Raw genomic sequence first — 16211 nt, forward strand, 5'->3', positions numbered from 1 at the left:
TGCTTTTGGGAACACAGCCTACTGGACTACAGCTTTTCTCCAGCATGAGGGTGGCCAGAGTACATGGTATATAGCTCAAATATGCAACACTCAGACTTTACTGCATAAACACTGAAGATAATTGTAAGATGCAGTATCCCTTTTCCGAAAGCAGTTCCACTTCACCAGATATGAGGAACAAAACAAATCATGCAATAGTGGAGCAATTTTTTTAAAAAAAAGGCTATTTTAGAGTCAAATACAGATTATAAATCACAAGAAAAAAAAGGTTTAGGAAAATGCCACACTTCAGTCTTCGGTAGTCCATTTTATCATCAGTGACACTTATAAAGAGAGGTGGCCAATCTCTGCAAAGATGGTGGCCACAATGCAATGGTGTCATAAATAAGGACTACAATTATTTTCTCCCCAATTTTAATCTGTGGTAATTGAATTAGAGTGAATAGAATGGCTAATATTTACACTACCAACCCACTTAAACATGCATAAAGAGCATTTTATTTTCTTTTAATTTTAGGGCATTTTTTTCATACTTCTTAAAAGCCACACATGAAGCTCCAAAATCCTCTGAGTGTATAGCTCTCTGCTGGCCATACAATCCTAGCTAGGAGTAGGAAGGGAAGGACTAGAACCAGGTTACTGGTCATATGAAGCCCATGATACAACTTCAGGTGCAGGGCACATTTCACTACCATCTGTGTACAAAATCCAAGGCAGATCCAGATTTTTCAGCCACAGTCTCTGAGAGAAAGAGTAAGAAGGGAGGACAGAAAGCAGGGACAGTGGATTTCATTGATGCCATACCTCCTTTAATGTATCTTTTGTGATATGCGTAAATATCACATACTTAAAGGAATCACACATTCTTAATTAAATAAGATTCCCCATTTCAAAATATGACTTAATCATTACAGCAAATGTAGGTCCAGAAGAGTCACTGTAAAAATGCTTGTGTATAATGGCAAGTCTACAGAAACATGCATGATACCTTAAGTCACTTTTATTATTCTCTTTCTACATCTCCATGTCTGGTGATCAGACAATTAAAACTGTCCTCTTCCTATCTACACCTGGGTTAAAAGGAGGGAAAAAAAAAGAGAAGAATGGGGCAGTGACCTGTATACACAGAAACTTTTCAAAGCTGGGAATAGCAACTAAACATGTAAAAGACATACTGTTGGGCCATTCTGGTGGGGTGTATCCTCCCCTTTAAGAGAAACGCAAGAAAACAATAACCCATAGTAAAAAGATAAAATCTGTTCCAAAGTAAAATAAATTAGCATATAAGCCAGGGCATTTTTTTCAATTTGCTGTTGCTGACGCTGTTTGGCTTTTCCGTGTCTAAAGGGATACTGCATCTTTCACTCAGCTCTTACCTATCGTACAACCAGGCAAGCTACACAGAGTTTTGAAGGACCTATGCAGTCGTCGTGGCAGAACGCCCCACAGCCTTTGCACACAATCATGGCTTTCAGCCGGCAAGAGCATTTCAGTTCTAACTCATCCGTGTTGCTGCTGTCGGCAAAGTTCTGAACAGGCATTTGAGCGTTCTGACCTGGCAGACCCGTGGCAGGACTGGAGCCACTTCCCAAAATCCCAATGGACTTTTCAATTGCAGATGCTGCCCTTTTGAAGCTCGGGCTCCCAAAGTGTATAGTTGGATAATTTCCACAGAGCTGCTGTTGCTGTGGCACCTGCATTTTCTGAGCAGCTAATTGGGTAAAAGGCTTCTGTGGCTCAGAAAGCAAATAGGAAGAGAAATCTGCATTTTTTAGCGCAAATGCTTTTAACTGTTCTTTCATTTCATTCTGGTCATAGGAAACTTGTTTCATGCCCAGTTCACAGCTGCTGCTTAAACCTTCCTCAAAAGAAAGTGGTTCTGATTTTATATTGCTACATATGCCCGCAGACTGTGGCCAACTAAGTCTCTTAGTGGTTTCCATGGTAACCGGTGGCTGCTTTTGATCAGATGGGCCTTCAGCATTAGGGAGAGGTGGAGGTAGCGGAGGTGGGGGGGGGGGAGGTGGGGGCAAGGCCAAGGGTGGAGGGGGTGGGGGAGGAGGAGGTGGTGGTGGCAATGGAGCATGCACTGGTGTTTTGCTTGGCATGGCGTGTACAGTACCTCCCACATCCTCACCTTCTTTTATGGGCATATTGGGTGATAACATGTTGGCTAGCCTTAGCTGGTGAGGCGCTGAAGAAAGACTAACATCTCCCAGTCCCTTTTGTTCAAGATGCCTACTGAAGGCAAATGCATTACAGCCCACTGGGGTCTTTGAAGAGGCCTGTAGTAGAGCTGCAGTGGGAATGGGGCCCCTGGCAGCCATGGGCATTTGGTAAAACTGCTGTCTGTGTGAGGTACCAGCATCAGGGTGAAAGCTGCCATTTTTGTCAACATGAAATGGATTCTGCTGGAAGCTACATGCAGGGAGTAGCCGCTTTTGCTGTTTGACCTCAGGGCTGTGAACAATTCTGTTCTGCATGGAGTGCTTGTTGAGCCATTCTTGCTTAAATGGCTGGCTGTGTCCTAGCTGACTCATGCTGGGATTAATGACACAAGGCACCCCTTTCACATCTGGGTCCACCAACAATTTTCCTGGTTCACATTTAACTTGAGTGTGTTCCCCCACAGTCCTGGCCACTCTCTTTTTGGGGTGGTTTTCTCTCTTTCTCATTTGGAGTGGTGCAAGAGTACCTGCCAAGTAGCCCTTACCATCTGGATTTGGAGAGCTGGATGGCATTTCAACGACACTCCTCTCTGGTGCTGTTTTACCCACTGAGGTAGTTTGGAGGGGCAGAGGAAGCCTGTTGATTTCAAGCTTGGCTCCCAATCTAGGCTGTGGCAACACTTTTTCCAAAGGCAAGTTGCCCTGCAGTAACTGTGTTACTAGAGGATTGTTAGCCTCCACAGATGACAGTCGACAGCTTGAACTTCCTGCACTTGGAACTCTTTTTAGGGTGTCTGTAGCCAAGGAAATCACTTCTTCCATGGGGCTCGAGGTAGAAGCCTTCATGGTCTGTGTTTGTTGTCCACTAGAGGCCACTTCTGCAGCTGGGGGAGGCAGCTCAGGGCCAGGGAAGTCTTCAGTGTCCATTCTGAAGCCTTTGTCCACTTCATGAGGTTCCGATTTTACAGCAAGAGTGACATTGGTTATGAGATTTCTGGATTGAAGTTCTGACACGTGTGGGTAGCTGGCATGTTCCGTTTTGATCACCTTTGCACAGCTCTGCTCTGAGTATTCTTTCTGTTTACTTGAACCCGAGTGACTAACTAGAGGCTGTCCTGTGCTCCTCATCGCATCATCATTCCAGCAAATCCGGTTTCCTTGTTTATACTGATTGCTGCTACAGGTTGTATCTGCCTCACTTTTGAAAGTGGTTGGGTTTCGTGCCTGCTCAATGAAGCTATGACTTGGAGCAGTTCCCTCATTTAATTTATCGGGAACAAGGGGCAATTCTCGGAGACTGGTGCAGGAGGCCTGCAGTGTTTTACAGTCTTGTTTGGCTGCAGAAGCACCAATGAAACCAGAACCATGATCTATGCCTTCATTTGCTACCTGCTCAGGCCTGCTGATGACAGACACCTGAGGACACGCCATGGGCTGTATTGATACTTCTGTCCTCACTGACCGGCTCTGGAGATCCAAGCTGGCTTCTGCACTTTCAATGGAGACAGTCAGAGACAAACTGGAGGTTAGTGTGGTGCTGTGATCCACGATGACTTTGCAGGGAATTGATCTGTTTAGGGTTGCTGGTGCAAAGCCCCCTGGTGGCTGCTGAGATTTCCCAGAATTGTCTGCCCTGTTTCGAGGCCCTGAATTTTTGTCCAGGCTTTCAGCACTTAACTTGGGAGGACTGTCATAAGAGTTTATAGTAAGCATGTTTCCAGTAAACATTGCAACAGGTGGGCGTGCAACCAAAGAGTCAGTGACCACCACTGAGTCACTGCAGCTGAGGGTGGTTCTCACAGTGGTACCCATGGATACAGTGGCCTGTTCTTCACTCACAGCCATGGCTATCTTCTCAGAAGGAAATCTGTTATTAATTCCAGGTGGGGGAATCAGGACAGAGCTAGCAGAGAGATGGTTTGGCAAATTATTCCCAGTGGACGGAGTTGGCACAGAGGTGTATTGACTGGAGACTAAGTTAGTAGGACTGCTGCTTGGTAGTATCAACGGCTTATCCTCCATGGTGCTTGATAGGCTGGCACCCTCTGTAGTGGCCGGAACAGAAGTGCTGTCAATACATTTTGGTATAATGGCTATGCATGGGGTGTCAGTTCCCTGGATGGTTTTTAACATGCTTATATTGCAAGCAGAAATTGTAGTGTTTGCACTGTCAACAGACATTAGGACAGAGGATTTGTCAACAGAACTCACAAAGGGATGTTCTTTAATTGCTCCTGACATAGCAGTGCTGCAAACAGACACAGGGACAGAATTTTTATGAAAAAGCATGGGCACACTGCTATTTTCAGAAGAGGTAGATGAAACGATTTTCTCAGAGAAATGTGACACAGGTATGCTTTCTTCACAACTATGCACAGACAAGTCAGTGGCAGTTTCTGGAAGTTGAGTTGGGTTAAGAGGTGGCTGTAATACAGAGGGGGTCTCCTGGTGGTGGGTAGACTTGTTGCTAGGAGATCTACAGTTTGGATTGACAATAATGACACCAGTGGAACCTTCCATTTTTGTTTCAGGGTTAGAAGAAACTTCCAAGTTTGGAGGCCCCTCCTTGGTGCTGAGTGGAGGCAACCGGGTCTCTTTTGGGGTCTGGAAGAGGTGAGCTCGGGCTTGATGCTTTGCAAAGAGCTTAGCCTTGGTCTGTTCTTTGATGTGGGCCAGGGTTCTTGCTTTCCCACCCTCTCCTGGGCTACCCATGGCACCAGAGACAATGCTTGCTGCAGCAGCTACAGCAGCAGCTGCAGCAGCCTCACGCTGGGCCCGAGCTTGCTGAGCACGAGCCTTGATATCTGCCAGAGTCCTGGCTCCTGTGTTCCTTCCTGCACTGACCGATGCACTACTGGATGCTCGAGACTCTGGTTTGGAGACTGGTTGGCTCTTGATAATGAAAGGTGGCCCAATTTTGGAAAGCTGAATCTAAAAGAAAGAAAGAATAGAAAGATAAAGTGTTTCCTATGTGATCACAGAGGAGGCTTATGAATGTGATAATACAGGGGAAAGATAAGCTGCTTTCTCTTGTAATGTGGAATGAACTAGACCTCAACCTCTGGAATGAGTGTTCAGGATTTCAAGCAACACTAAACGTAGCATGAGTGTGAAGATTAAGTTTTTAAGCTACAAAACCATCAACTGGTAACTTCATTTGACATGGAAATAAATAAAGCATCTTCTTAATGACCTATATAAATCGAAATCAAATCCATGCTACAAAACTGAGGTGAGCTAACAAGACACAGAGATACTTAGTTTTAAGATTATTCTTCTTGCTGGAATGAGAAAAAAAGAAAACCGAGGTTTTTACTCTTTTGAGTTTATCAGTCTTAATTTGACCCAAAAGGATAAGCCTTGGCCAAGAAGATGCAAGATGAGAATTCTCATCCTGTCTTTGCACAAAGGTACTTTGTGATCCTCAGCAATTCACTGTGTGTCTCAGTTTCTCTGGTAACTCTAGGAGCCAGTGACCATACAGTTCTGATGCATTTTCATGCCACCTAGCATACTGTCTCATATATGTATATGTATATGTGAATATATATATACATGTAATAAACACACTGTACAAGTTTATAAACCCAGTTGTAAAATGGAATGAGTTATTTCTGGTCTATTTCCTCTACAGAGCTATTATAAAGATGGAATGAGGCTGTATTTGTGAATGTGCTCCATTTTCCAAGGGGATTGCATTACCATTATAGTTTAATAAAAGCAAGGGCAACTCTGATATTTTTGCCATTCAAAGAAAATGCAGATTGGGAAGTTTCTTTTGATATTGACATTCCACAATCTGCTGAGTTTTGTACATGTCATGATCTATACTGTTTGCCCACTTATGCTAATAAAGAGATTTATGAGTCATCAGCAAACTCATAAGGCACAAGACTTAATTCCCAGCATTGCAAGGCTTTGATGCAGTAGTCACTTAAAGCATTCTCAGAATCACGTTTGAAGAAGCTGGAAGGGCCCCAGTTAACATGTCAATTTATATTTGAAAAAAACTGGGCCTGTGGAGCTAAAGTCATCTGCTTTGGCATCGTATAATCACAGTCCTGGGCTCCCAGTTCAGTGCTGGTCACAAGTATTCTGCTTCCTTTTTCTCCCTGTCTAGGATAAATTGCTCTTAGAAAATATAGCTCTCCTTCCTAGCATATGTATCTTGATACTGTAACCACTTGACATGTATGTCAGATCATTTCCATTTGGAATTATATTTTGGAACTTGGATAGGTGAGTTTATCTTCCTGAGCAATCTCCTTTTATATTTTCAAACTGCTTATGAAGCCTGTGCCCTAACACACAGCCAAGAAGAGGTGAAATTGGCAAGGAGCTTCAGATTTTCCTTTAAAAAATTTCTCTTAATCTAAAAAATTAAACCTAAATCTCTTTAATCAAGACTCAAGGAAAGCAGCAAATGTTTACTTAGTATCTATCTCTCTAATATCTGTCTGTATACTCTACCTATTTATCCTTAAGTAAAGGGCAGTATCACTTTGAAAATGACCTTTTCACCACAAAATCAGGCTGGTATATTCAACATTTTCTCTGAAAGGATATTTATATTTTTCTATGGTTCAGAAACAAAAATGTATATGTTTAATTAGAGTTCAATGTTCCCTTTTTACATCTCTGGAAACTTATTTAATAGATGCCATTCTTGTTAAATAGAATTGATACAACCATACTCTACTTTTAAAAGTAAACCTTGTGAAGATCATGAACCACCTATAAAAACAGATATAAAGAGAAAGATATTTTTAAAGCTTGAGATATTTATAATCTAGATAAATCCTGTGATGATGAAATAATCTATTTTATTGTATGACAATGTAAATGGACTTAGATGAAAGTACCAAATAAATAGAAATTACAGAGGGTAGAAAAGTTTTAATTAAAGTTTCTTTTGAATTAACATGAATTTTCAGTTTTCTTAGGAAGATCTGATTTATATAAAAGTTTTGCTTTTTGAAAGTTAAAAACTTATCTAGGATCAAAAGAAAGTGTGTGTGTATATGTGTGTCCATAAGGTTTTGTTATTTTGTGAAGTTAAAGACCTCTTTACTACCTTGGAAATAAAAAAAAATAGGACCTATATATCTTTTTATCTATAGCATTCTACCTCAGAGTTCATAAAGTGATTTTATTAATTTAACTAGTAAATATTTAATGCAACTCTACCATAAGTCAGGTCCTCCCTGTTAGATGGTGATTGGAAACTGAGAAAAGAGTTAATATGCTTTTCACCTTCACCTCCTGATGCTGGCTTCTGACTTTTGACTACTTTCCCTAGTTCTATACTGAACTTTTACAGGACACTGACTTTTCCTTCACATTTTCCCAAGTTTATGTAGGCCTCTGTTCTATACCTTGCAATCCCCAAACCACTGTCCCAAAGTTTGTAGGCTCTTCCAGGCCCAGTTCACTCTTCCCAGGTTTTTTTTCCCTTAAATATTGATGTCATATGTATGTGTACTTCTTATATACACTCAATGCATATTTTAAAAGTATCATGTATTATTAGACTATGTACTGCAAAGATCAGATTGTAAATTGATATATAAAACTGGAAGGAGAAAAATCTAATTTATTTTTGAAAAATTAAGTTTCTAAATAGACGAAGCTTACCCATGGAATGCCTTATAATTATTATTTATTTTGAATACTGTACCTTGAGAGGGGGAACCCTGGGCTCCTCTCTTGGAGGCTGTTCTTTCTCAACTGGACTACTGGATGACAGGTTCCGTGCTGACGGATCATCTTCTATCCTTGCTCTCTTTTCCTTACAGGTTCCGAAGCCATGTTGCTCTGCAGTTTTCCTCTTTGATATCTCTGATTCTCTACTTTCATTTCTTACCCCATCAGGTGACTTGGAGGGCTCTGATGACTTGGATGTATGTGAGGTCTCTAACCGATTCTGTATACTTCCTTGCTTATGTGTTTTATTTCTTGAGCCTTCTGAAAATGAAGCCTTATCCACTGATGGAATGTACTGCTTTTCCTGTAATTTAGCTGATGGAAGCTCATTTCCTTTAGTCTCTGTCTCTTCAGAAAAGACAGATAATTCCAAAGGTGAGGATACCCCTTTCTTTTCTGTTCTTTGTAGAACACTATGATTTTTAACTTTCATTGTTTCTGTAGAAGGAAGTTCTGGGATGGAAGAAAGGTAGTGCTTCTCAAGTTCAACATGTGGTTTACAAGGCTGCTGACTCAAGGTCTTATTGTACAGTTCTTCAGATGGAAATGCTTCAGGAGCAATGGAAGAACCACCTATTTTGATGGGTTCAGGAGTATTGGATGGAGGCTTCTGCTGGGGTATAAGGTTCTCTCCCAGGGGTTTAGTGGGGATCGAATGCTCATTCTTCTGTGGAGAAAGTGCTTCTTCAGATATGGAAGGTGACTTTCTCTGTTGATGCACCATTCTTTCACTCATGGAGGAATTAGAAATTGGAGATGTCTCTGAAGGAAGTGGCAAACTGGATACAAAAGAGGTCTCAGAGGTGAGAAGCATGGAAGACACTGAAGAAGTTTCTGATGTCAAAGGCAAATCAGATATTGGTGACGTTTCTGATGTTAAAGGTAAGTTGGATACTGGTGATGTTTCTGATGTTAAAGGAAGGTTGGACATAAGAGATGCTTCTGATATTTCAGGTGAAGTAGATATTGGTGATACTTCTGACATCAAAGATGTATGAAGGTTCTCATCAGTGGGATTTCTCTGAATGTATTTGTCTGTATTTTCAGTGCTGGACACCTCAGAGCAAAATGTTGTTTCAAGGGAGGCTGGAGTGCATGATTCTTCAGATGTGGATTGGGTTTCCCCACTTGGGGATGGAAGGCTGGTACAGGCACCCTCTGGGCTCTCAGAAGAGAAGGAAGTTTCAGAGATGCAAGCATTTTCAGAAAGCTGTTCATCAGGATCACTCTGCAGTTCCATATCTACAGTAATTCCTTCAATTGGAAACTGGCCATCTATAGAAGGTGACCCTGTTTTTATTTTTGGAGTGTTGGTCTCTATTACAGTTTCTAGTTCATTATGTTCTGTGTCATTGAGAAGAGTCACAGATGAAGTGGAAGGATCAAGAGAGTCACAGACTTCTAGTTGATCAATAACAACTGACATTTCTTCCTGGGGGCATTCTGATTTCTCTTCTATCTTAACTTCAGTATGGGACAAAGTTTCTAAAACATCGTTCATCATAACACAAGTTTCCAAATTATCTTCTGGAGCTACTATTTGGGGCTCTTCATGAGAGGTGGCTGGACTTCCAGACTCCTCAGAAAATTCAGGTATTATCTTATGATTTTCATCCTGGCATTCACAGATACTAGTCTCTACTTCCTCTGCAATTTCCTCTTGAATCACGGATTCCTCAGGGATCAAGATATCCTCTGATTCTGATTCTGCCATTTCATCCTTAGCTGGAACCTCCACCATGGGACAAAGTGTATCACAGAAATCAGGCTCTGGAGATGCTGAATTTTTCTTGCTTTTTGGCTGCTGTTCTTCCACAGACGTCTGTACAGTAGAACCTGGAAGGCCAGAGGTCCCACATGCAGAACTACTGTCAGCTCTATCACTGTTTGGTACAGAAGTGAGCTTCATAGATTCCTCTCTTAACATGCCCAATCTGAATAGAAATTAGAGATACGAAATTATTACTCAACCACAAAACATGATATTCTCACCTTGGGTCTCTCACAAATACAGTATTCAATAGAAGAAAATGCATCAAATTAATCTTATAATCACTAAGTAGCATGATTAATTTATGTACAATGGTTTATGATATGTAGTTTCTCTACTGCTTTCATAATTGTAATTAGTATAAATTCTACTTCTGGTTAAGAAAGATAGAGATATTTATTTTCTAAGCAAGGAGATAATGAACATTACCAGGTATTAGGAAAGGGGATATGGAAATTAAAAATAACAAAGGATTAGAAAACATTTCTAGAAAATCAAAAGAATGTATAAAATAATTCTTTTGAAGTCAGCAAGTAAAAAATTATGTAGACTTCTGGGGATGCAACAAAAGCAAATAAGACCAATGGAATATAAATTGAAGTAACTTCCAAAAACTGGTTATTTTAATCCAATCTAAGAAATGCTACTTAATCATCTAATTCTACCACATAAGTGTCAAATCAGAGATAATATAGAAATTTCAAGTTGTCTATTATCATTATTAAGGAATAATAAAACATATTTGGGGGTCATCAAAGTTACTTTACCATTTTAGATTTATGTGAAGCAAGACATTTAATCTATTCATGTAGACCTCTTAATGTAAATATGTTCCATACAAGATAGTAGAGAAAAATCAAGAAATAACCCAAACTAGTGTTAGGTTTCCAGGCAAAGCTAAACAGAATTATAAACTGTTTTCATCACATTAAGTTGTGGTATCAGTATTAGATGGTAGAGAAATATGCTGTCCTAAGTCAAATTAGGATTCAGGCAATGACAAAGGTTAAGCAGAAGAGAAACAATATCCAAAAAAAAAAAAGAAATACATTTAAGTAAAGATACATTTAAGTAAGATATAATATCTTGTATCTGTATTGATAGAGGAAAATACCTCAGGGGAATCCACTGTAACCTGTACTTAAATAAAATCCTCAAAATGTAAAGAAAACAAAATTGAACACTCTTTTAGGTATTTCATCATTGTCATCTTTCCTAAAATTCAGAAGGCTCTGAAAAAATGATAGACAATACTGCCTTTATTCTTTTTTCTTTTTTTAAGAACCTAAGATGAATTCAGACTAAACTATTATTTGTACCTATACTCTACTAAGAGGAGTAGAGTAGCTATATTACACATAAATTTAAAGCATAATGTAAATCTAGAAAGCATAATGACAAGCATGGGTCAACTGGTAGAAATAACACTGACACTAGTTAGTTATAGAATATGCAAAAATACAGACATGGGAAGTCATATTTCTGTTAGTTGGTTAATAACAATACTATTAAATATATATATAGATAGATAAGGATATATATATTGGTGTGTATAAAATGACACTGTATAAAATACATCTATGCCAACATTTCTTTTCCATGGGAAAATGGATTCAAGATGGCAGAGGCATAGAGGAAAATGGTCACAATACATCACATACCACACAAACGAAGTTCCTGTCTTCTAGAAATCTAGGCCACAAATTGACAAGCCAACCCTAATATTCTGTACTAGCACATAGATGGGGGATCTCAAGGTAAATAAAACTAATATAGAAGAGTACTATACTAGAAAGTACATACAAATACAGAAGAGTATGCATACTAGGTCAATGAGAATTGATGCTAAGAAAATTCCTCATATATTAGGAAGTAATGAAATGAGTAACAAAATTTCCTCATATATTAGCAGTCAATGAAATGCCCACAATGTATCTGTCCTCCAATATGCAATCAAAGATAGAAAAGAACAGGGGATTTTCCTTTGTACCAATTTTCATTTGGTTGACACCATGTGCCTCTTCATTGCTCTAAGTTTTTCTAGGAATGCTACCATCTAAACTTGTCTATAGTTAAGATTTGATTTAGTATTCTGCTGCTTCTTTAAGATATTATGATTCTCATTGGTCAAATATGCTTATAATAGGTTTAACTCTTGGAGATTCTCAAATCAGTATGTTCAGGATGGGTCCAGGAAGCTCATACCTTAGTTTTGCCATCTCTTTTGAGGACTCTGAGGCAGTATGGCTTAAGAGTGACACTTCTGGTGACTACAAGTGAGGACATGTAACTAGCCCAAATAATTTTTAATTTTTGAGAGAGTTAATTATCTCTAAATCTACTTAAATATGTTATGCATCCAGGAACCTGGCATGTAACTAAAAGCTGACCTCATGACTCAAGAATACTGCTATTTAGGACAGTTCACTGAGGCTAGCTTGTTCTGAGCAAGTAATGTTTTCAATATCTGATTCCTTTTTCAGAAAAGATCTTGGATGACACTCCTTCTGCCATGATTTTCTCAGTTGATGTGAAGTCAGATTCAATGGCACACATTGTTATCTGCAGTTACTTCTGTATCATTCACACAAAATAACATCTTTCAAGCCTTCATTTTAGTTAGTGGGGGAGAGTTAAAGCACAAATTCCCCTACTAATGAGGAGCAGGAGTTATTGTCAGTAGCTCCTAAATCTCTCTTTTCCTAGTGATCTGATTGTCTGAGACACTAATTCTGCCCAAGCAGAATGTCTCTCTGCTAAATAGGAGGCAGAATGAAACTGATTTCAGGTTATTTCAGTTACTATCACACTTACATGTGGCTGATACTACTTAAAAAACAAACCTATGCCCATGCACACACACAATATAAATGAAAAAGAGGCAACATTTGAAGAGGAAGACTGATGAGGTGAAGAATAATGCCACAGGCTCCACCAACAGAAGAACTAAATGAATATGAACATGGATATTGCACAGTCAATATTTTTGGAGAAAATATGAAAATTAAGTACGTGCCTAAAATTACTGCTCTTTACAGTACACATTAATGAAAATACTTGGATAAAAACCTGGGGAATGTTACTAAAATCCACTTATGAAAGTCAAAATTGGCTTCTATAGGTTTTCCTGTGCTATTTTCAGGCCAAAATGAATTTTCATGAACAAGTTATAAACCCTTGAAAATGCATTTTTAAAAATTAAAGTGCTGATATGCCACTATAATTTTACCCACAATTTCTTATACTGAGGGACTATTGCCTTTTATCACAGGTTTATTAAGTTTTACAGCGTATGAGTGTGCTATGTGAAGCAGAGAATTACATTTTCATTTCCTTCTAGGAGAAATGAGAAAAAATGCTCTAGTACTTACTTTTCCCCATAAAACCTCTCAAAGAATTTTTCTTTCCAAGGTTCTGTTTTCTTTTCCTTCTCAATTTCTTGTCTTATGCGTAATTGCATTTCTGGGGTAAACTCTCCTAGAAAGAAAATGGGAATGAATTGAGCAAAAGTGTTCACATCTTTTGCCGATTATTAAAGAAAACATGTAATTCATTTCAGTAAACTTTTATGGATATTGAAAAGTAAAAGGATGAATAATGTTAACATTTCTACTGCTTCTCTTTTTATAAACATCAAATAGTTACCTAGGATGAACTCTAATACATTTAGCAAATGCATTGTGTGCTAGGGGCTGCAAATGAAGCACGTATAGCATAGACACTGTCCTGAAGGAAATGAGTCTGCTAGGAGAAGGCACTTAACTGACTATGACATAATGTCAAAGCCCTACACAGGCCATAAGAAAAATGTATGTGGAATAATATATGTGATGCAAGTATAGCTGGGAAAGTATTTAACTCTGCCTAAGTCAATAAAAGAGGATTACATATATGAGTTGATTCTTGAATTAGTTTCTGAAAGATGATCAGGTTTTTATAAAGTGATTAAATTACAAAGTGCAGAAATATGAAGATGCATATTTATGGTTCTGAGTGACCAACTGTGAGTAGAATGTAGGGTGAAATGAAATATGAAAGAAAGGCTAAGGCTAATTACCTCATGAGTGTTCCTATAAGAGATAGGAGGGCCTCCTGGCATTCAGTAAGGGAGGACAAGGCCAAATAAATAACTTATAAAGATAGGTCTAATCATATTGTAAAGAAATGGTATGGCCACGATATGTAGATTACAGTGGGGTCAGTTAACAGTGGGAATTTTGGAAAGCAGTCATAAAATTACAAGTTCGTGACCAGATAAAGAAAATGGTTCATGAAAACCATTAAGATTTCAAAGTGGGGAACTGTAAGTATGGTGGTGGCAGTATAGGAAGAAAAAGCAGAAGAGCAGATATGAAAGGAAAAATAGTAAATTTAATATTGAGAATTTTGGTTGTGAGGTGCCTGATACCAACTTATGAGATCCAGTAAGCACCTGGAAATAGGATACCAGGGATCAGGCAAAGGGAGTGGGAGTAGGTTTGGAAGATCTGGCATATGGGCAATAGTTAAAGGCAAAATGGTGATGATAAGAAGAAAATGCTGATGATATCAACATTTACCATAAAGTGTTGGAACAGAAGTTTCTACAGGAAGATCAGAAAGGGTCTTCAGAAATGTAACCCCAGGAAACAATTTAAAATAGATCATGAGAGTCTCAGGTAGATAGTTTCATATCAGAAAGGGAAAAACACAAAGGAGACATTGAGAAGAAACCCAACATGTAAAGATGGTGAAGAAGAAACTGACTTTGCAATAAGAAAGGTGTGAATATTATCTTGAGGGAGTATTTCAATTGGTATAGTATGCCTAATAAGTGGGAGGGTAAGGAATAAAAATGTGGTATTACTATAGTTTTTAGTCTTTCAAGAAGCCTGGTGACAACTGGATATGGTGGTATATGCCTATAATCCCAGCAACTTAGGAGATGGACATCAGAAGGCTCATGGTTGAATCCTAAAAGAAGTAAGATCCACTCTTAACCAACAACCCAAATGTGGTAGTCCATACCTGCAATCACAACTATTCAAGTGTTCTAAGAAGGAAGACTGTAGGCTAAGGTTGGCCAGAGACCCCACTTGAAAAATAAAGCACAAAGGGCTGGGAGGGCATGGCTGAAGTGGTAACCCCCCTTCCTAGCAAGTACAAGGCCCTGAGTTCAAATCCCAGTACTTCAAAAAAAAAAAGTGGTAGCAGCCTGGTGACTAAAGGAAGGATGGGTAAAGTGGAGGTATCAGGAGAAAAAGTAGACTCCAGGACATTTAGAATACAAAACGGATCAAGCCATGTAATTTAAATTACCACTTCAAAAGTCATCCTATATCAACATTTTTTATTATGCTAAGTATAACAAAAGAATTAGTGGAGTCATTTGGAACAGGATGTGATTTATTACTAAATTAAAATATATTTCAGAGAGGAAAAAGATTTGAAGTCAGAGAAAGGTAGAAAGTTCAGCATAGTATGTATACTCCAGTATGTCACACAAAAACAGAACACTGAAAGTTACCTTCTGCCAGTCGCTGTTTCCACCCTTGTGCTGCATATGCAAAGAATTCATTATTTAGAGCTGAAGTACTGAGGCGTAAAATTCCATCACTTCCCATCTAGGAAATAAGCCGACAAAACAAGATTCCATCAGGAATAATTGAAAAGTATGCAGAAAAGAAGCAAAAACTGAATGGTGTGTGTGTGGGGGGGGGGATAGGGAGGGAGGAGGAAAGTAAAAGGAATCCAACAAAAAGTTGATCCCCTAGGATATAAACTTGTGCATCCTGCTTACTGAGACAGAGTACAGAAGCCACTGTTGTCCTTGAGTGGCTTCTTACATAGTTATGAAGCAAAGATAATAAGATAAAACAATGCCAAACATCAGGTGAGTGGAAATAAAGAAATGTGAAAGGCCAAAGGTGGGAAAGATAACTAGGTGGACACAAGGGTTTGGGAAGCATTTGGTCTGAGAGGTGGAGTGATGCGGGGTCAAGAGATTGGTAGGATTTAAATAGATGGGTTAGAGGTCCAAGCTTCTTATATGCTGTCAGAGGAAATGAGCTTAATTGTAGAGGCAGACATCATGAACCATCAGTACTGGGCCATTTATAACAATAACCTTAAGAGATGTCTAGTGTGGCACTCACAAACCTGATAAACTGTGGCCCCAATTGCTTTTCAAAATTTTTCTCTTACTCTGGATACTATTATCTGAGAACACACTGGATTTCTTGTACCCATGGTTTTGTTTATTTATGATCTCTATATTCCATATTTACTCACTGAAATTATAACCCTCTTCTAAGATCAATGTAATGCCTTTATGAATGTCAGCAAAGCCATCATTTGAGAGCAAAGGGAAATACTTGTTTTAAAATACATGTATTATACTATCTAAAGCCAATCATAGTCAATCAAACCAAGAAAAGACAGACATTAAGGACAAATATAAGATATGCTGATTCCTGTCAGTATGACATTTATAGCAAGGCCACAGTTTTGAGACCTTTAGTTTCTTCATCTAAGAAGAAATCAGTAACCACACTAAAATAGTCAACACACTTGGAAGTTTTCAGGCAAAA

The 16211-nt window shown here is 38.9% G+C and overlaps 1 protein-coding gene across 1 annotated transcript in view; it reads right to left on the reverse strand.

The window, feature by feature from the left end:
• Positions 1-653: 653 nt before the first annotated feature.
• Asxl3 (ASXL transcriptional regulator 3) overlaps positions 654-16211 on the reverse strand; it is a 90174-nt gene continuing 74616 nt past the window's right edge. Inside the window, exons 7-10 of the mRNA XM_074070051.1 lie at positions 15149-15245; positions 13014-13119; positions 7846-9805; positions 654-5099 (exon numbers count right to left, since the gene is read on the reverse strand). Of these exons, the coding sequence (XP_073926152.1) occupies positions 1377-5099; positions 7846-9805; positions 13014-13119; positions 15149-15245 (5886 nt within the window). The 3' untranslated portion in view covers positions 654-1376. The remainder of the gene's footprint in view (positions 5100-7845; positions 9806-13013; positions 13120-15148; positions 15246-16211) is intronic.

This window comes from Castor canadensis, chromosome 4, assembly GCF_047511655.1.
Source record: "Castor canadensis chromosome 4, mCasCan1.hap1v2, whole genome shotgun sequence".
Classification (NCBI taxonomy): Eukaryota; Metazoa; Chordata; class Mammalia; order Rodentia; family Castoridae; genus Castor; species Castor canadensis.